Source organism: Oryctolagus cuniculus, chromosome 11, assembly GCF_964237555.1.
Source record: "Oryctolagus cuniculus chromosome 11, mOryCun1.1, whole genome shotgun sequence".
NCBI classification, from domain to species: Eukaryota; Metazoa; Chordata; class Mammalia; order Lagomorpha; family Leporidae; genus Oryctolagus; species Oryctolagus cuniculus.
The window spans coordinates 107858346-107877528 of record NC_091442.1 but is presented as its reverse complement, the minus strand read 5'-3'; the positions used below and the strand labels follow the sequence as shown (position 1 = coordinate 107877528).

Here is a 19183-nt window from a genome sequence, read left to right as displayed (position 1 = left end):
GCCCACGCCGTCTGCGCGGTGGGGTAACGTGGGGAGACCTCACTTCGTGGCAGAAGGGCGGCTGCTGTTTCCAGCTAAGGCTCCCGGGTGTCCGGGTGCGCGTGGAAGCCAGGGACCAGTGTTCCACAGCCTGGACGTCAGCCCGCCGAGCTCCTGTGGGTGGCCCCTGGCCAGCGGGCGCAGGCGGTCTCGGGGCGGCTTCTGGCGGTTGTGAAAGGACAAGCGCTGGCTTGGCTTTGCTGCTGCACTTCCGGTCCTGTCTGCGGCGACCCTTTCCGCACCCCTGCCTAAACAGAGGGCAGGCAGAATGGCTGCTGTCGCATCCTTGCTTCGGTGGCATTGTCACGGCCGCTGTGCACACGGCCCCTACGGGTGGGCCTGCCAGGCCTGGCTGCTAAAATATGGATCCAGGGTTCCGAGGGGAAGCGTGTCAGCAGCAAAACTGTGTCTCGGGCTCAGGCAGAGCCTCCTGGTATTCCTTATGTTCTGGCGTGTTTTGCTTAAGATTTGTAAATTTTATTTATTTGAAAGGCAGAGTGATAGATCTTCCATCCTCCCACTGGTTCCTTCTCCACATGGCCACAACAGCCAGGTCTGGGCCCATTGAAGCCAGGAGCCAGGAACTCCATCCTGGCCTCCCTCGTGGGTGCAGGGCCCACGCACTTCTGCCTCTTCCGCCACACTGGCAGGGAGCTGGCTCGGAAGCGGAGTGGCTGCTGCGGTACGGGATGCTGGCCTCGCAGGCTGTGCCTTAGCCCCTGCACCACAGCGCCAGCACCTCTGTGCTTGGTTTTCACCAGCAGTCCGTGAGCACTTGCAGTACTCGGACCCCCGGCATTCAGGGAGCAGCCGGGGGCTGGCGGCCCGGTTTGTAAGGCAGGAAGCCGGGGCGGGGCGGCGGCTCTCCTGCCCGTCGTCAGGGACGGGCGCTGGACAGACCCCTTCCGTCCTAAGCATTCAGGTGGAGCTGGAAGCGGAAGCGGAGAAGATGCGGGTGGCCCAGCAGGAGCTGCTTTCCGTGGACGAGTCCGTCTACACTCCGGACTTCGACGCGGCGGCCCCGCAGGTCAACAGGACCCTCATCCAGAAGGCCGGCTACCTCAACCTGAGAAAGTGAGGACGCGGGGCCCGCTTCCCCCAGAGCTGTTTCCCGGGGCACAGCTGCAAAGCAGGCCAGCAGGCTGACGGCGGGCGGGCTGGGACCGCACAGCACCCCTTCCACCTGCGGCCCGGCCCCCGCTGCCCGGGGTGGCGGGCTCCGCTCACTGCGGCCTCGTTGACTGTCATCCTCGGAGACCCTTGGCGGCTACTGCCCTGCCTCTGTGCTGCCCCCCACCGCCAGCAGGGTGGGCACGTGCCAGGGACCCGCCCCGGAGGCAGGCACTGGGGGAGGGGCTTTTAGAGCCAGGCCTATACAGATTGAGTCCCACATTGGACACCTGGGGTTTCCAGTGTGCGTTTTTGCTGCTAAGGGCAATGAGAGAACGCTGTCAACGCAGACGTGGATTAGGGATCCTCCCCAGGTCAGGTCTGTGCAGGTGTTCCAGAATCCGAGAAACCCCGGGTCCTGAGCACTTACGGTTCCGAGCGTTTCGGGTAAGGGAGACTCGGCCTGTGTCCGTGTTTGCCATCCCCAAAGGAGAGGGTGTATGAAGAGGAGCTGCAGCTGGTTTCGTGGTGGGTGGCGTCCCTGAGGGTCTGTAACGCGTGCAGACCACAGCTGACATCCCCGAGAGGGCTGTGGGGAGGCGGAGCCCCGCGGGGCCTGGCCGTGCTCCCCAGGAGCGGCTTTTCCTCGTGCGCAGCCCGCAAACCAGACCAGCGTCCAGGGGGAGCAGACCCTGGTGTGACGGGAGCCCCAGGAGCGGGGGTGTGGGGCGAGCGGGCCTGGTGCCCTGGGTTTAGAGCAGTGTCGCTTCGTGAGGTCCTGGAGGAGCCACCCGCGCCGTGCTGGTGGACGCCCAGGTGGCGGGGGTTGGGCCTGGCGTGTCCCTCGTGAGCAGAGCCCACGGCCTCCCAGGTGACCCCAGCTGGGTCAGACTCTGCTGCTCTCCTTTCACCGAGTGACTTGCTGAGCAGTTTTGCCCTAACAGAAGGAAAGGTGGTTTCTAAACCGCCCCAGGCCCCTCGGGGGCAGAGGGCTCGGAGGTTCCCCAGCCCTGACGGGCTCTCGCACACAATCCGTATAGCAAGACGGGGCTGGTCACCACCACCTGGGAGAGGCTGTACTTCTTCACGCAAGGCGGGAACCTCATGTGTCAGCCGCGTGGAGCCGTGGCCGGGGGCCTGATCCAGGACCTGGACAACTGCTCCGTGATGGCCGTGGACTGCGAAGACCGCCGCTACTGCTTCCAGATCACCACACCCAACGGGAAATCGTACGCCTCGCAGGTTTCATTTGGGAGAACACGGGGGTTGGCTCCACCCCCGCTGTGCGCTGCCTCGCGCCTCCCTGTGTCCCCGCCGTCCGGGGTTTTATTGGCCTGTTGGGGACGAGGTTTGCGTTCTCTGGATGAGCATCGTGGCCACACGGGGTGCAGCTGCCTTATCCCGGGAGCCCTGCTGGGGATCTGCCTGGGTCTCGGGAGGAGACCTACGAGGGTTAGAAAGCGAAGCTCTGGCTTCCGGCTGTGTCTGAGCGAGCCCTGCTGTTGGTTTCCGGTGGGCGGGGCGAGGCGGCGGGAGCAGTGCGCCCCCACAGCAGGATCGCGGCTCCCCGCAGAGGCAGGGCTCTGAGAACTGGCGGCCTCGAGCCGTACCGTACTGTGAGCCTGCCCCATGCTCCGTAGAGGAAGCTGGGATCCGAGGACAAACCGCCCTCCCGCCCCCCCCCGCCCCCCCCCCCCCCCCCCGCGCCCTGCTGGGCTCTGTTTTTCTAGCATAGTCCTGGAGCGTGCGCATGGCCCAGGAGGCCCTGACGTGGGTGTGTTTCCTTCCAGGGCGATTATCCTGCAGGCCGAGAGCAGGAAGGAGAACGACGAGGTGAGGCTCCGCTCCTCTCTCTTGGCCGCCGCGGCGGGCGACTTGGAGACTAACTGTGTCGTTGTTTTTGCCCCGCCCTCTCCAGTGGATCTGTGCAATAAACAACATCTCCAGGCAGATCTACCTGACGGACAACCCGGAGGTAACCCCGTGCACCTGTGCCCAGGGCTCGGTCGCCAGGGCCGGTCTCGGCCGCTCCTGGACTGAGCCATCCCCTGTGTGTTTCAGGCAGTCGCCATCAAGCTCAACCAGACGGCCCTCCAAGCGGTGACTCCCATTACAAGTCTGGGGAGAAAGCAAGAGAGCCCGTGCACCAGGTAACTGGAGGACAGGGACGCCGGCTGTGGTGGGGCCAGCGAAGGCCGGGGGTTAGGGGTCGGACGTGCCTGGCTGTGTGTTCCTCACAGCCCCGCAGCGTGCCATTCAGCGCCATGTTACAGCAGGGGAACCGCGGCTGGGAAAGACTCGGGGTCGCGCCCATATTCACACTGCAGATGAGCTGGGGGGAGCTGGGATTCACACGTGCCCAGCGTCGGCCTCCTGGCCGCCCACCCGCCCGCACCACTCAGGGTGTCCCAGCCACGGCCAAGCCCAGACTGTTTTCAGAACAAGAAACAAGTGGCCTCGCATGCCCATGTCGCTGTGCAGGCCTCACCCGCACGCTGGCACTGCCGTGTGTGCGTGCGTGCGTGTGTGTGTGTGTTTGTTTTGCATGTCCACATATTTAAAATATTTTTAGGTTTTTCTTCTTTTTGAAGATTTATTTTATTTTTGAAAGTCAGAATTACACAGAGAAGGAGAGGTAGAGAGAGGTCTTCCATCCGCTGGTTCACTCCCCAGTTGGCCGCAACAGTTGGAGCTGCACCAATCTGAAGCCAGAAGCGTCTTCCAGGTCTCCCATGCAGGTGCAGGGGCCATCTGCTGCTGCTTTTCAAGGCCATAGCAGGGAGCTGGATTGGAAGTGGAGCAGCCGGGACTCGAAGTGGCGCCCATATGGGATGCCAGACCTGCAGGCTGCAGCTTTACCCGCTATGCCACAGCGCCGGCCCCTTTGTTTTTCGTAATCGTTCCTTTAAGTGCCTACATGCTATTCCACATCTTACTGCTGGCGTCCACTTTGAGGCTGTCTCCCCTCCTTCATTTGGTCCCGATTGTGGTGAACATTTTCCTGCGTGCAGCCTTGCATTTGCATCCATGCTGCCTGAGGACGCCTTCTCAGAACTCTGGTAGACAGGAGAGGGCTGTCCTTGGGACACCAAGGCAGTGTGGCATCAAAGGTAGATTAAGTTGTGACCGCCTGGAGCCCATCCTTCCATGGCCTGGTGGGAGGAACCCCGTGCAGCGTTCTCACACACGGCTCTAGAGAAAGGCACGGGGAAGCCTGGGGTGCTCCCATGGCCTGCCACCCATGATCCTGCCCCGGCACTGGGCAGGAAACAGGGGTGAGTGATGTGGAAGACCGGGGCTTCCTGCTGGCCTGTGAGGCAGCGAGCAGAACTGAGTGCTTTGAGAGGAGTGGCGCTCAGGTCCAAGTTTAGAAAGAGCGTTGTGTGGCACCACGTGGATGAACTGGGGAGGGGCGTCGCCATCGTCGTAGCTGTGAAATAGAACCTGAGACCCCGAAGGCCGTCAGAGTGGCCGAGAGGCGGCAGGTGAGGGGAGACGGCTCCTTGCGCTGCTCGGGGCACGCAGCTGACACGCATGGCAGGCTGACCAGGGGACCCTAAGGAAGGCACCGCGCGCCTGCTTCCAAATGTTTATAAAAATGGAATTCAAAGGGAAATTTGCTGTTTAACTTTGAAACCCATGTGTAGATTCTTCTCCATGAACCATTTTTCTTTTTAAAGATTTATTTATTAGGCCGGTGCCACGGCTCACTAGGCTAATCCTCCGCCTTGCGGCACCAGCACACCGGGTTCTAGTCCCGGTTGGGGCGCCGGATTCTGTCCCGGTTGCCCCTCTTCCAGGCCAGCTCTCTGCTGTGGCCCGGGAGTGCAGTGGAGGATGGCCCAAGTGTTTGGGCCCTGCACCCCATGGGAGACCAGGAGAAGCACCTGGCTCCTGCCATCGGATCAGCGCGGTGCGCGGCGGCCATTGGAGGGTGAACCAACGGCAAAACGAAGACCTTTCTCTCTGTCTCTCTCTCTCACTGTCCACTCTGCCTGTCAATAAAATAAAAAAATAAAAAAAAAATAAAAGATTTATTTATTAGAAAGGCGGAGTTACAGAGAGGCAGAGGCTGAGAGAGAGAGAGAGAAAGTCTTCCATCTTTGGTTCACTCCCCAAATGGTCTCGGTAGCCAGGCGTGTCAGGCGTTCTGAGGAGGGGCGAGGTCCAGGGCGGCAGGTGAGCCGGATCTGAGCTGGGGGTTGACGTCCCGGGGAGCTGAGGCAGCAGCTCAGTGCAGGGGGCGTTCCTGGCCTGGCAAGGGCGGCTTTCCAGAAACCCGAGCTGGGTTGTGGTTACATGTCAAGCCCAGATGTTTTCTTTGCTCAGTGAGCGTTCCTGAGTGCCTGCTAATGTGCCAAGTAATAAATGCCACTTGAAGCCCTGCCTCCTAACACCTGCCCCGGGGAGCGTCCCAGCGGAAGACCAGTGGGGTGTAACTCCCGGCACAGCGCTGGGAGCCAAGCACGGAGGCAATGGGCAGAGCTGAAGGGTTACAAAGGATATGCGGGTTGGGCAGTTTTCTTTGGATAACAGCCTGAGAGAGTGAAATCTTCATCATGGTTCTGTACGTAAGCCACACCTGGGCAGGTGGTGTGGGGCGGTAGGTTGAGACACGGCTTAGGACGCCTGCATCCCAGTCAGGGTGCCAGGTCGAGTCCTGGCTGCCCAGTGTCTGATCCAGCTCCCTGCTGATGCATGCTGGGAGACAGCGGGCAGGGCTCCAGTGTTTGAGCCTCTGCCACCTCCAAGGGAAGCCCGTGGAGTTCCAGGGCTCTGGCTGTTGCGGGCATGTGGGGAGTGAAGCAGCGGTGGGAGCGTTCCTCTCTGTCGCTCTGCCTTTCAAGTAGATGAACATAAGTCGTTCTTAAAGGTGACGTCAGCATTAAGCAAGTGGTCACTGGATTGCGAGTAAATGTATTCGTTTTTCCTTTCTGTCTTGTACGCCAGCCAGAACCTGACCAATTCAGAGATGGAAAGTGCCAGGCTCATTCCCAACGCAACAGTCGGTGTAACTGACACGGAGGAGCTGATAGCCCCCGGGACACCCATCCAGTTTGACATTGTCCTCCCCGCTACGGAATTCCTTGATCAGAACAGAGGGAGCAGGTATGGGCGAAGGGAGGTTCTCTGGGAGGAAAGAAAGTGAACTTGATGTGGCTGCGGCCCACCCACACTGCGGGCGCTGTCAGGATTCTCTAACTCTGGCTCCTCCCCTAGGCGGGTCAATCCTTTCGGGGAAACTGAGGACGGATCATTTCCAGAAGCAGAAGGTGCGTGGCTGGTTGGATGTGCTTACTCTCTCCTCTGTACACAATGACAAGGTCCATTTTTATTTTCAGTAGTTGCTCCAGAGTATTTATTCCTTTGAAAGGCAGAGGGCTTCTGGGTAGAGGGAGGGTGGCGGGAGGCAGAGAAACCTTCTATCCACTGGTTGAAGCTAGCAGCCTGGAACTCTGGCCCGGCCTCCCGCACAGGTGGTCAGAACTCAGTACTTGAGGCCGGCGCCGGCACACCGGGTTCTAGTCCCGGTCGGGGCGCCGGATTCTGTCCCGGTTGCCCCTCTTCCAGGCCAGCTCTCTGCTATGGCCAGGGAGTGCAGTGGAGGATGGCCCAGGTGCTTGGGCCCTGCACCCCATGGGAGACCAGGAAAAGCACCTGGCTCCTGGCTCCTGCCATCGGATCAGCGCGGTGCGCCGGCTGCAGCGGCGGCCATTGGAGGGTGAACCAACGGCAAAGGAAGACCTTTCTCTCTCTGTCTCTCTCTCTCACTGTCCACTCTGCCTGTCAAAAAAAAAAAAAAAAAAAAAAAAAAGAACTCAGTACTTGAGCCATCAGCTGCTCAGGGTTTGTATTGACGGGGAGCTAGATTGGAAGGAAAGTGGTTGGGACTCAGACTGGCGCTCCAGTGTGGGATGTGGACTGTCCTAAGCGGCGGCGTTACCCACTGTGCCACACTGCCTGACCTGACAAGGCCTCTGACGTGAGCTGGGAAGTCATGTTTGAGTGAGCTCTGATGTAGAGTATGAATCAAAATTGTAAGTCTAGCAGGACATGGGTGGTAAGGGCCAGTCTTGCTTAAAAACTGAGGGGCAGTATGAAGATTTCAGCCTTTTTTTTTTTTTTTTAAGATTTTTTTTTTTGAAAGTCCATATTACTGGGGTGGGGGATATTTTCCATCCACTGGTTCACTCCCCAGATGGCCACAATGGCCAGGGCTGAGCCAGGCCAACGCCAGGAGCCACAAGCTTCATCCGGGTCTCCCACATGGGTGGCAGTACCTTCTGCTGCTTTCCCAGGCTACAAGGGAGTTAGATCAGAAGTGGAGCAGCTGGGACATGAACTGGTGCCCATATGGGATGCCGGTGTCGCAGGTGGCAGCTTAACCTGTGTCACAATGCTCAGCTGTTGCAGCACCCATCTGTAGCTCCTGCACAGAAATGCTGCAAAATAGCACATTCTTGTTAAAAAAGGTCACCTCGAAGTCTAACCTTGGTTATTTTATTTCAGAAACCATAAGGATAAATAATTCATTCTTGAATTGTAAGGTGACCTGAATAAATGATATATTTTTAAAAGACTGAAGTTTATTTACCTGAAAGGCAGAGTGACAGAGGGAGAGAGGAGCCTCTGTCGTTCATCGCTGATTCACTCCCCAAGTAACCTGCAGCAGCTGGGGCTGGGCCAGGCCACAGCCAGGACCCTGGAGCTCCATCTGGGTCTCCCATGTGGGTGGCAGGGACCTAAGTACTTGGGCCACCATCTGCTGCCCCCGCCACCAGGTGCATTAGCAGGAAGTTGGTTGACAGCAGAGTAGCGAGGACTCAATTGGTGTTCCACTGTGGGGTGTGGTTTGTCACAGGTGGCAACTTGGTCTGTGCCATAGCACCTGCCAGATAAATTAGTCTCTTTAGAGTCCTGTTTTTATCTTGTGGGTTTCCACTCTTAGAGTGTACTTGAGAACACACCCGGTGGGGCTGACCCTAACCTTCCACTCAGCTGAGCAGATGCTGAGCCAAGGCGGGGATTTTAGTCACTGCGAGTGCTAGGGAGACCTCACGGTAACGTGGCCTCACGCTGGGAGCTGAGGGTGCCTGGGAACGAGGCTGCACCGGAAGCAGGACTTGAGAGTTGCCGTTCTGTTGGGGAGACTGTGTGTGCGATATTACAGGCTGGGCCTCGCGTCTGGCGCTCTCCCCTTGGATCCAGCCTACTTTTCAGTTTGTACCGTAAACCGTCCGTACAGAGACGTGCATGAGTGTCCATTTAGAGTGTGTACCGCTCAGTTTCCTGCACTGTGTTTAAGCTTGGAGGTGTTTCGGGGTAAGAGTAGAGAAAGGGAGGCTTCTCGGTTGGCAGTGTTGGGGAATGACTGATGTCACAGCAGCAGCTGCGGCCTTGTCCACGTCTTCCCGACCTCCCAGTGGCGCTCGCCGCGACAGCTCAGTGCACGCCACAAGCAAACGGCTGTGGCTTGCGCTCTCGGGCTCTCCACCAGTTGATGCCAGCTGCCTTCAGTCGTGACCGTGGCACTGGAATTGAGTGAAAACACCGCGCCTTTGTTTCCTGCAAGTCAGTGATCTTCCATAAGAGGACAGCACCCGTGGGCCGACGCGGTTTATTCCCTGCTACCTGCTGGGTCACGCGCACTTTCGAAGGAAAGGTGACTGTGTCCACGGTCACCACGTGCAGTGCCAGGAGGACACTGGGTGGTACCAGTAACTCGGCTTCTATGAGGCGGTTTCCACCACAGCAACAGGATGCAGGCGGAACATTCGGAGAAGTGGCAGCGTCGGGCTCCCGGGTCGGAGCGCTGAGACCCTGGGTAGGAAGGCCTCCACGGGGAGCCAGCCGGGCCCCGTGCCCCTAGCTCTTGGCCGCCGCCGCGGGCTGGAAGCGGACGTGACCCTGAGCTGAACCTCTTCTCTTGCAGATTCCCTGCTGCAGCAGATGTTCGTAGTTCGGTTCTTGGGCTCGATGGCAGTTAAGACAGACAGCACGACCGCAGTGATTTACGAGGCCATGAGACAAGTCCTGGCCGCCCGCGCCATTCACAACATCTTCCGCACGACGGAGTCGCACCTGGTGGTCACGAGCCAGGCCCTGAGGTACGTTCACCCTCACGCCTCCCTGGGCATACGTGGATCAGAAGGGGGCAGCTGGGACTGGAACTGGAGCTACCGGCAGAGGCTCAGCCTCCTGTGCCACAGCACCAACCCCAAGATGTGTAAAAAACACCTTGGAATCCATGTATAGTTGTTCCTAAGATCTGTGTACTTAGAAAGGCAGAGAGATCATCCATTCAGTGGTTCACTCCCCAAATGGCCCCCCATGTGAGACAGAGGACCAGTGCTTGGGCCATCTTCTGCTGCTCTGAGTTGGATCCAAAGCAGAGCAGCCAGAACTCAAACCCATGCTTCAGTACAGGATGCCGCGTGACCCGCTGCACTGCAACGCCAGCCCTGGAAGCAATACGTATTTTCCTTTTTTTATTTTGAGAGTCTTCAAATCTGTAAGAGGACTGAACAACCACAGCACATACTATCCAAAAAACTGGGAAAACCACCCACAGAACGGTCTGAGGAGGATCTGGTGATACTCAGGGTATATATGTAAAGAGCTTTAAAACTCAGCGAAGGGCAGCCTGGTTGGAAGACGGGCAAAGGAGCTGAAGAGACATTTCTCCAAAGACATCCAAGTGGCCAGGAAGCACGTGAGGAGATGCTGAGTGTCACGGGGAAAATGCAAACCCAGGACCACAGTGAGATACTCATGACACTCACTGGTTATAGTTTAAACAGAAAAAGGCAAGTTTAGCAATGTGTGAAGAAATTGGGGGCCGGCGCCGCGGCTCACTAGGCTAATCCTCTGCCTTGCGGCGCCGGCACACCGGGTTCTAGTCCCGGTCGGGGCGCCGGATTCTGTCCCAGTTGCCCCTCTTCCAGGCCAGCTCTCTGCTGTGGCCAGGGAGTGCAGTGGAGGATGGCCCAAGTGCTTGGGCCCTGCACCCCATGGGAGACCAGGAAAAGTACCTGGCTCCTGGCTTCGGATCAGCGCGGTGCACTGGCCATAGCGGCCGTTGGAGGGTGAACAGAGAAGACCTTTCTCTCTGTCTCTCTCTCTCTGTCCACTCTGCCTGTCAAAAGGGGGGGGGGGGGCACTGAGTGTAAACTGGCTTAGCAGCTTTTGAAAATAGTTTGGAAGTTACTCCGTAAGTGTAAAATTACTATAGAATTCTCTACCCAAGTGGATACCCAAAGTAATTAAAAACAGTGTTCAGGGCTGGCACTGTGGCATAGGGGTAAAGCCTCCACCTGTAGAGCCAGCATCCCATATGGGCACTGGCTCTAGTCCCAGCTGCTCCACTTCCGATCCAGCTCTCTGCTATGACCTGGGAAAGCAGTAGGAGATGGCCCAGGTCCTTGGGGCCTTGCACTTGCATGGGTGACCTGGAAGAAGCTTCTGGCTTCAGCTTGCCTCAGCTCCAGCCATTTGGGGGGTGAACCAGCAGATGGAAGGCCTCTCTGTCTGCCTCTGCCTCTCAAATAAGTAAATAATTTTTAAAACTAGGTGTTCAACAAATGATCCAGATGTCCAACAGCAAATGAATGGATAAACAGAACGTGGTATCCACACAGACCACAGTGTTACACAGCTTAAAAACAGCAGCAAAGTGCTGATGCACGCTAGGGTATGGGGGAGTGTCCAGGCCCCTGCTAAGGGGAAGACGCAAGATGTGGAAAGCCCCGACCTGTGTGGCTGTGTTCTTGTGACCTGCCCAGGGTAGGTAATCGGCTGACTGAAGGACTAGAGGATGCCAGAGACGAGGAGCAGGCGGGAATGAGGAGCGACTGCTCAGTGGGGAGGGTCCTCTCAGGGTGACGGGAAGGTTCCGGCTACAGTCAGGAATGCAGTGATGGGAAGTTCTCCAGGATGTAGTTCACACTGGCACATGCCGTCAGTGGACTCACGTGCTCTGAGATTAAAAAGTCCCCCTTTAGGGAAACTGTTTATTCAATCGCAGGAAAAGGAACATAAAGCTTACAGCCTCTGTGACCTCCCCAGTGAGGGTCTCAGCCACCCGTCTGCAGTGTAGGGGGGCAGCGCCACAGCGCAGGATCGCGTGAGGAGCTCCTGAGCCCTGTGCTGGGACAGCCGCGTGCTTGGAGGGCCGAGTTCCACCAGGATGCAGTCCCCGTGCCCTACAGTCCACCCGCCTCACGTGTGCGGTTTGAGTCACTTTTCCCCACAGTACATCGTGCAGCCACCAGCGCAACTGAGTTCAGGAGATTGTGCTGCCCCAGGAAGACCCCTGCACCCACCCAGCCCTGGGTGACCAGGAACCGCCAGTCTTAGCAGTACAGATGCCTGGCCTGGCCGTTCCATGAAGTGGGATTATAACCGTGTTTTATCAACCATGTATAAGGCAGCACTTGATCATTTACATGTTAGCACCACGTCAGTTCTAACACAAGTAGAAATAAGTCTATATCTATCTATCTATATATATGTATTTGAGAGCAATGAATTCTCTGCCATAACCTATTTTACAAGATACATCAGCCTATTAGATGAAGTTTAACATATTATTGTTCAAGAATCTATTCTAGAATACTTTCTTGAAATTAAACATTGCACTTACACATATATATGGATACAGGAGTAATTTTGGATGTAAGTTGGAGAAAGCTGATTCAGTACTTCAGGAGAATGAAGGTACTCAATAAGTGCTACGGAAAGGAGGTGGTGTAACGACTCATCCACTTACACAGCAGACTACTGAAATGATGATGCCTCTTCTGAATAAGCACCAGAACACTGTGAAGGGACCTCTGTTGCTGTGTCATCTTCCCTATGAACGCCCCGAGCTAGCATGCCTGCTCTTCAGTTCTTTGAGAGGCAGAGCTCTCATGCACTGGTTCACTCCCCAAGTGCCTGCAACAGCCAGGGCCAGGCCAGGCCACAGCCAGGAGCCTGGTTCTCCAGCTGGGTCTTCCACACACGTGGCAGGGCTATCGCCTGCTGCCGCATTAGCAGAAAGCTGAAATGAAGAGTGGGGTCAAGGGGACCAGCGTTCTGGTATATCGAGTAAAGCCACTGCCTGGAATGCTGGCATCCCATACAGGCGCCGGTTCTGTCCTGGCTGCTTCCTTTCCAATCCAGCTTCCTGCTAACGGCTTGGGAAGAGCCGTGGAAGATGGCCACGGGTTTGGGCTCTTGCCACCCACGTGGGCGACCCGGATGAAGTTCCTGGCTCCTGGCTTTGGCCTGGCCCAGTCCTGGCCATTGCAGCCAAAAAGGGAGTGAACCAGCTGATGGAAGACCTCTCTTCTGTGTTTGTCTCCCTGTAGCTCTTTAAATTTATTTTGCTATTTAAACGAGTGGGGCATGGAATTAAAGCCAGGCACTTCAGCATGGCACACCAGCACCTGCTCCGCACCCTGAACGGGACTGTGCAGGTTCAGGGAGGGTCACAGGGGTCTGTCGTGCCTCCCCTCACACAGGCCTCCTTTCTCCTGCCTGCGGGTATGTGTGGGTTCATCTGAAGTTCTGCAGAGTCTTCTAAGAGTGTAAGTCTATCCAGCACGTATGAAATAATGGCTCTCTCACAATTTCAGGTTGATAGATCCTCAGACTCAAGTGTCAAGGGCCAACGTAAGTACCTCACCCGGATCCGCATTAGTGGTTTACTCTTTAAGTCACCTTTGCATGTGCTGTAAACACAAGCTTGGCACTTAGTACCTGGCACATTTAATGACTGCCATGAACAGTACACTCTTTTCCATGGATTTTCATAGAAAATCCCCTTTTCTGTGTATTTCTACCCCTCCCCTCCTCCAGTTTGAACTCACCAGTGTCACGCAGTTTGCGGCTCACCAGGAAAACAAGAGACTGGTCGGCTTTGCTGTCCGCGACCCTGAGTCCACGGGAGAAGAGTCTCTGAGCACATACATTTTTGAAAGCAACTCGGAAGGCGAAAAGGTCTTGTTTTTTTCATATTCAATCCCATGGCCCCGCTGTGCCGAAGCGGTTTCTGCACTTCCCTCCTGAAGATCCAGTTGCTGACTCAGCGCCTCCCAGGCAGGCCCCCACTGAAGGAATTGGATTAAAAACCTCCCTGTGGGAAAATACCTTTCAACCAGAGTGAATGAGCCAGACCTTTAAGGGCACGAGAATCGTTTAGTATACAGGTATCATGAAGTGACAGTATTACCATGGGCATACTCTCAGCAAATCAATGGACAGGGCATCAGGAAAGTCCATCTGAGCTGTTTTTGTGTTTAGTATGAAAAATGTGACAACACTAGTTAGAATTCAAAATTAATCTTCCTTTCAGTAACTGCTTGCCACTGTGTTTTAAGAACACTGAGTGGCTGAATTCAATTAGCCAATTAGGAGAAAAATGCCCCATCACAAGTTGTAGACACCAGATTGTCCTCTGAGTTGCATACAGTGTGGCAGCAGGTGTTCGGGTCAGCAGGGCCCGACGGGTCTGACCCGCACAGGAGGAGTCTGTGCAGCCAGGTCCTGCCTTGCCAGGGAAATGTGGGCAGTGACCTCACTGTACCCCCAGATCACATTTGTTCCTAAAATTTTTGATCCTCTTCTACCTGTGCCAAATGCTGTTCTTGTTTCTTGCAGATATGTTACGCTATTAATTTGGGGAAAGAAATTACTGAAGTTCAGAAGGTAAGGTGCATTTTAGTGTTGACTGAACTAAAGGCGTCTGTATACATTTCTCTCAAAGAGAAACGTGATGACACTAGACACGCTGGCTAAGCCTGGGATTTCCTGTCTGTGTTTTAACCCTCCACTCTGACCGGCTGGCTCCCCTTCGCTCTTCCGTAAGCAGCTGCCACTCTGCTTGCTTGCTCGCACACGCTAGCCTAGCTACCCTTCTGCTCTTTCAAGTTAAATGATGCGACAAGCACCCATGTGCCCTGAGGCCTCGCGCATCGAAGGAGCAGCAAGTCCAGCCCTTCGACATCACCTGGGAGCCAATTAGAAAGGAAGACTCAGATGACCATGTCTTTCAGCAGCTAACAGTCTTTGGTTCATTCAGTACATTTTTGAAAGTCTAATTCCTGTAAGAAAACCCTGAGCTTCCTGTAGTGAACAAGAGCAGTGGGGGAACCTGCCCCAGGGGCCTTCTCGGTCAGCATGTCCAGGAGAGCGTGCTGCAGAACGTAATATGCAGGCTGAACATGGCTAGTGTGACCTGGGAACTGGACTTCTCAGTTTAATTTAGTAGTGTGGTCGGCCAGTGGCTAGCACAGGTCAGCTTACAGGGACGACAAGCAGCGTCCAGGAAGTGAGGGCAGCACCTTTTCTCTAAAGGGCCCTACCTTTGAGGCTCTCACAGCTGCTCTGTGGACTGTCTTCCGCAAGATGACTCTACGTTAGCTATAGAACCTAGAGTTCAGGAGAAATAGCGTACTGTTAAGTTTTCTCAGAGCAGCAGAGACCCAGTGAAAGCACACGATGTAGTGAAAGCCAGCCCGACTGGTGTAAGTAAGTACATCTTAAGCTCTTTCTTTTTTCCCTCTTAAATGCTCCTAACTTCAGGATCCAGAGGCGCTGGCTAAATTAATGCTGTCCGTTCCACTAACCAATGATGGGAAATACGTACTGTTAAACGACCAACAAGACGACAGTGACGGAGGCCCAAGTGAACACAGAGGCGCAGAATCTGAAGCCTAGCTCGCTGCGCCCATGGGGATGAGCACCGCGGAAGGAGGGCTCCCTCCCTGAAGTTTTCAACTTCTCTGACACACAGGCACACTGAGCCGGGTTCAGGATGCTGACAGTCGGTGGTGGCATGCCCTCTTGATGCCTGGGTGCTGAGACTCGAGAGGGAAACTGGAGATGGTTGGCAGCCTTGCTACCCATCTACAGATGCTATTTAGGTGCTTCGTGGTGAGTCCTTCCTTAGATTGCATTGTTCAGCACTCAGAAAGAAATTTACGAAAAATGCATAGTTCACTTTATCTGAATGTCATCTCCAGTGTCCTTTTTAAAATGGCAAGTCTAGATTTACAATTTGATAAGCACTAAGTATTTCCTATTAATATAATCTATTTTTGTATTTCACTTAACGAGCTTTAAGTGCCTGTCATTCTGAAACTCTCTTCATAGTCCCGCTTCTCTCCTGATTGGACTGAGTCACTGCTGTGTGCGCTCAGGTGCTGGGCACTGCCCCGAGGCCCCGGCTCTGGTAGACGCAGGTCTGGTTAGGGGAGTGTCCCACGCAGCGTGCACCAGCAAGACTGGCAGCTGCGCACCTTCACAGAACCGCACTGCACCAGCATCCACAAGGTGAGGTCCGAGATAGGACGGTTCTGAGTGCTGGGTCACTGTGGCCGTGGGCAGCTCTACCAGCTCCTGTTTCTTCTGAGCCAGACCCTCCTCAAGGAAGGGACCAATTAGTTTAAAAACTCACTTGAAGCGCGGCTGGCTGCGGAGCCTGGAATGAAGTTCCCATTTTCACCCTGATTCTTTTGGTTCCAGGAACCCTAGCCCTCCCCCATCCCTCCTACCCATGAAAGGTGGCATGATCATGAATTGGTACAGTGTTCAGCTGTAATCAGTTTCAACAATTATGTAATTACCTTTGTAATAACTTAATCTAGCAATAAAAATTACCATTCTGTCTCTTGTTCTGGCTATTTCTAGAATATCCCTGGAAGAAAACTAAAATCAGTTTTCCAACACGAGAATGTGATCCCACTGCTAACAATTTTTAAAGTGTTACTTGAAGACAGTAGATTTTCGAACTTCTGAAACCTACAGCAGGCAGTGTCACAGGGTCTGTGTGACATCTACTCTTGCAACACATGCACCACCACAGACACTGCGCTGAGCCCAAGGCCTCCCACCTCCCACATGTGTTAGACCAGCAGGTTCTCTGACAGCTCGCAGGAGCCGTACTGCCCAGAAGTCTTCTTGTTTAAACTTTTCTGGAGGGGTAGAGGTGGCAAGGATCTTGAGCCTGAAACAATTGTGAGGTGGAAAAACTAAAGTGCTGTTAAAGATTACGTGGTTTAAGTAAGACACAAAGCACGCAAATCCTAATGAAAACACAAAAGATTGAAATGTCGTACACTGAACCAAACTTCATCTAAAAACACCAGAAAGGGGGCCGGCACTGGGGCATAGCGAGTAAGGCCGCCACCTGCAGTGCTGGCATCCCATATGAGCACTGGTTTGAGTCCCGGCTGCCCCACTTCCGATCCAGCTCTCTGCTGTGGCCTGGGAAGGCAGTGGAAGATGACCCAAGCCCTTAGGCCCCTGTGCCCATGTGGGAGAGCCAGAGGAGGCTCCTGGCTCCGGACTGGTGCAGTTCCACCTATTGCAGCCAACTAGGGAGTGAACCAGCAGATGGAAGATCAGAAGGGAAAAGTACTAGCAAGCACACACAGCCAATAAAAAGTATCCAGAATATACAAAATGTTCCTGTAATTAGGAATGAATTGAAGTAAAGGCATGTCATACATTAAAACGTACAAAGGACTCATAAGCAGAAGTATGCTCACTCTTTTTAGTCAAGTCAGGGAGAAACAAATAAGACCACACAGATTTTACGTTCACAGACCACAAACACCACGCTATTGGCAAGAACGGAGTAGCAGGGAATCTTACACTGCAAGTAGAGAACAATTCAGCATTGTATCTAGAGAACTTCAAGGTGCACCTGCTCGACCTCTTGGCAGTTTGACATGCGTCCATGCGGGTACATATCCTAGAGACCCTGAACACATGTACGCAGGGACGTGTACAGCAATGATGACAGCACCGCTGTTAATAGCATCCCCAAAATGAAAACCCAGAAGTCACCAAAAGAACAGCACATGCATTCCTGTAACAATCCTGGAGAATTCGCTACGCCTCAGCATGAATTTAAAAGCATTTATGACTCCCTGTAACTTAAACACAGAAAACACCATCTGACTTACCGGTAGGCTGCTGGAAGTGGAGACGCAGGCACACACACAGTGGTTTGTGCTGCGGGGGTGGGGACAGGGAACGGGAGGCTTTTTCACCTACCTGGTGGCTTCCTGAAGCGGTTTCCCTTCTTTAAATACTACAAACATATTCTTGGCATGCATTGTGTATGTATTTTTAAAGATCAGTTGAAAGGCAGAGAGTCCACTCACTGATTCACTCCCTCATGCCTGCAAGTCAAAACTGGGCCAGGACAAAGCCAGGAGCTTAGAACTCCAACTGGGGAGGTCTCACGTAGGAGTCAGGGACCCAAGTACTTGCTGCCTCCTGGGGCACTGGATGTGGAGTGGAGTAGCCAGGACTTGGAACGAGGACCCCAACGTGGGATGTGAGTGCCCCAAGTTGGCTTAACCACGGTACCCTCAAGGCCTAGCTGGCACTGTATTTGTCAGTAATCAGTCTCACCCACTGCAGGCAGAGAACAGTGGACACAAAGGGCAGTTGACCGTTTTTCACCTTTCCTGAAGCGTGTTACTAGTACACTTACCATGTTCTCAAACTGTCCGTGCACCCAGATGAAGGGGCTGGGTGAGGAAACGGGACCTTCTGAGAAGGCAGCTGTCCGCGCCAGTGTCCAGCTCCACTCTGGGTCAGCCGTCACCTCGGCCACACCGCCTTCTTGAGGGGAAGCAGCAGGGCTTCCCTACACCTCTACACCAGCGGAACACCTAGCAGGATGGTCTGACTACAACACCACTCACACACACAATGTGTTCACACTTTCCACCTAACAGAGTAGTAACAGCAGCTACCACATGCCACGTGCGTTCCTATCTATGAGTAGAAATAAGCTGTGTATAATAGCTAATATTTGTAAGTTGTATCCTTGTATAACCTGCTTTACCCAAATTATAAACCATCCCATCTTTTGCCTGAGGAAACTACTTTAACTATTGAAAAATATGATTTAAAAATGAGCAGTAGACCTAAAAAGACATTTCTCAAAGGAAGACATAGAATGGAGAAATACAAATGGCTCAACATCACTGCCTGGGAACACACAGCACAGGTAGCGTCGGACTCCAGCCAGAATGCTGTTGTCAGAAAAACTGAACAGAGCTGCCACGGCATCCAGCAGCACCATCGCGGGACGCAAACAAGCGGCAGGCAAGCGGGGGAAGGGGCACTGCCACGTTCTGCAGCACCACTCACACAGCCAGGAAATGGAAACAGCCGAAACGTTCGTCATCACGGGAATGGATGAAGAAAATGTGGCTGGAATACTATCCAGCCATGAAGAAGGATGAAACTGTGCCACTGGTGGCAACATGGAACAGATGCACGGGAAGTCACCATGCTGTGTGAAGTAAGCCAGGCACCGAGGGGAAAGTGCCTCATGGTTTCACTCACATGTGAGCTCTAAAATAGCAGAACTTAGACGTTCAGCATAGAATGGTGATTGCTAGAGGTTGGGGACAACTATAGTTATTTCTTTGTCTAAAAGTTATTTGAGAGGCAGAGAGATCAAGTGAACTCCCATTCTCTGGTTCACTCACTCATTTAGTGCCCAATATGGCTGGGCTGGGCCAGACCATGGTTGGCTAAAGCAGAGAGCCAAGAATTCAATCCAGGTCTCCTATGTGGGTGGCAGGAACCCAAGTTACCCAAACATTTTTTTTTTAAGATTTATTTATTGGGGCTGGCACTGTGGCATTAGAGGGTTAAGCCTCCACCTGTGGCACCAGCATCCCATATGGATGCCAGTTCGAGTCCTGGCTGCTCCTCTTCTGACCCAGCTCCCTGATGATGGCCTGGGAAAGCAGTGGAAGATAGCCCAAGTCTATGGGCCCCTGCACCCGCATGGGAGACCTGGAAGAAGCTCCTGGCTTCAGACCAGCACAGCCCTGACCATTGCAGCCATTTGAGGAGTGAACCAGTGGATGGAAGACCTCGCTGTTTCTCCCTCTCTCTGTAACTCTGGCTCTCAAATAAATAAATCAAAATAATAAACCATTTATCTATTTATTTGAAAAAGAGAGTTGCGGAGAGCAGAGGCAGAGAAAGAGAGAGGTATTCCAACTGCTGGTTCACT

At 54.2% G+C, this 19183-nt stretch overlaps 1 protein-coding gene across 6 annotated transcripts in view; it reads left to right on the top strand.

The window, feature by feature from the left end:
* APPL2 (adaptor protein, phosphotyrosine interacting with PH domain and leucine zipper 2) overlaps positions 1-15801 on the top strand; it is a 57837-nt gene extending 42036 nt beyond the window's left edge. For 4 of the 6 annotated variants that reach the window (XM_051846055.2, XM_070052799.1, XM_008257119.4 and 1 more), the window contains 12 exons: positions 955-1113; positions 2190-2378; positions 2940-2982; positions 3068-3124; positions 3211-3299; positions 6100-6258; positions 6370-6422; positions 9083-9257; positions 12768-12804; positions 12991-13131; positions 13792-13839; positions 14716-15801. In XM_051846055.2, coding sequence (XP_051702015.1) covers positions 955-1113; positions 2190-2378; positions 2940-2982; positions 3068-3124; positions 3211-3299; positions 6100-6258; positions 6370-6422; positions 9083-9257; positions 12768-12804; positions 12991-13131; positions 13792-13839; positions 14716-14850 — 1285 coding nt within the window. In that variant the 3' untranslated portion in view covers positions 14851-15801. The remainder of the gene's footprint in view (positions 1-954; positions 1114-2189; positions 2379-2939; positions 2983-3067; positions 3125-3210; positions 3300-6099; positions 6259-6369; positions 6423-9082; positions 9258-12767; positions 12805-12990; positions 13132-13791; positions 13840-14715) is intronic. The other 2 variants (XM_070052800.1, XM_051846053.2) reach the window with 1 other exon arrangement.
* The last annotated feature ends 3382 nt before the right edge of the window (positions 15802-19183 follow it).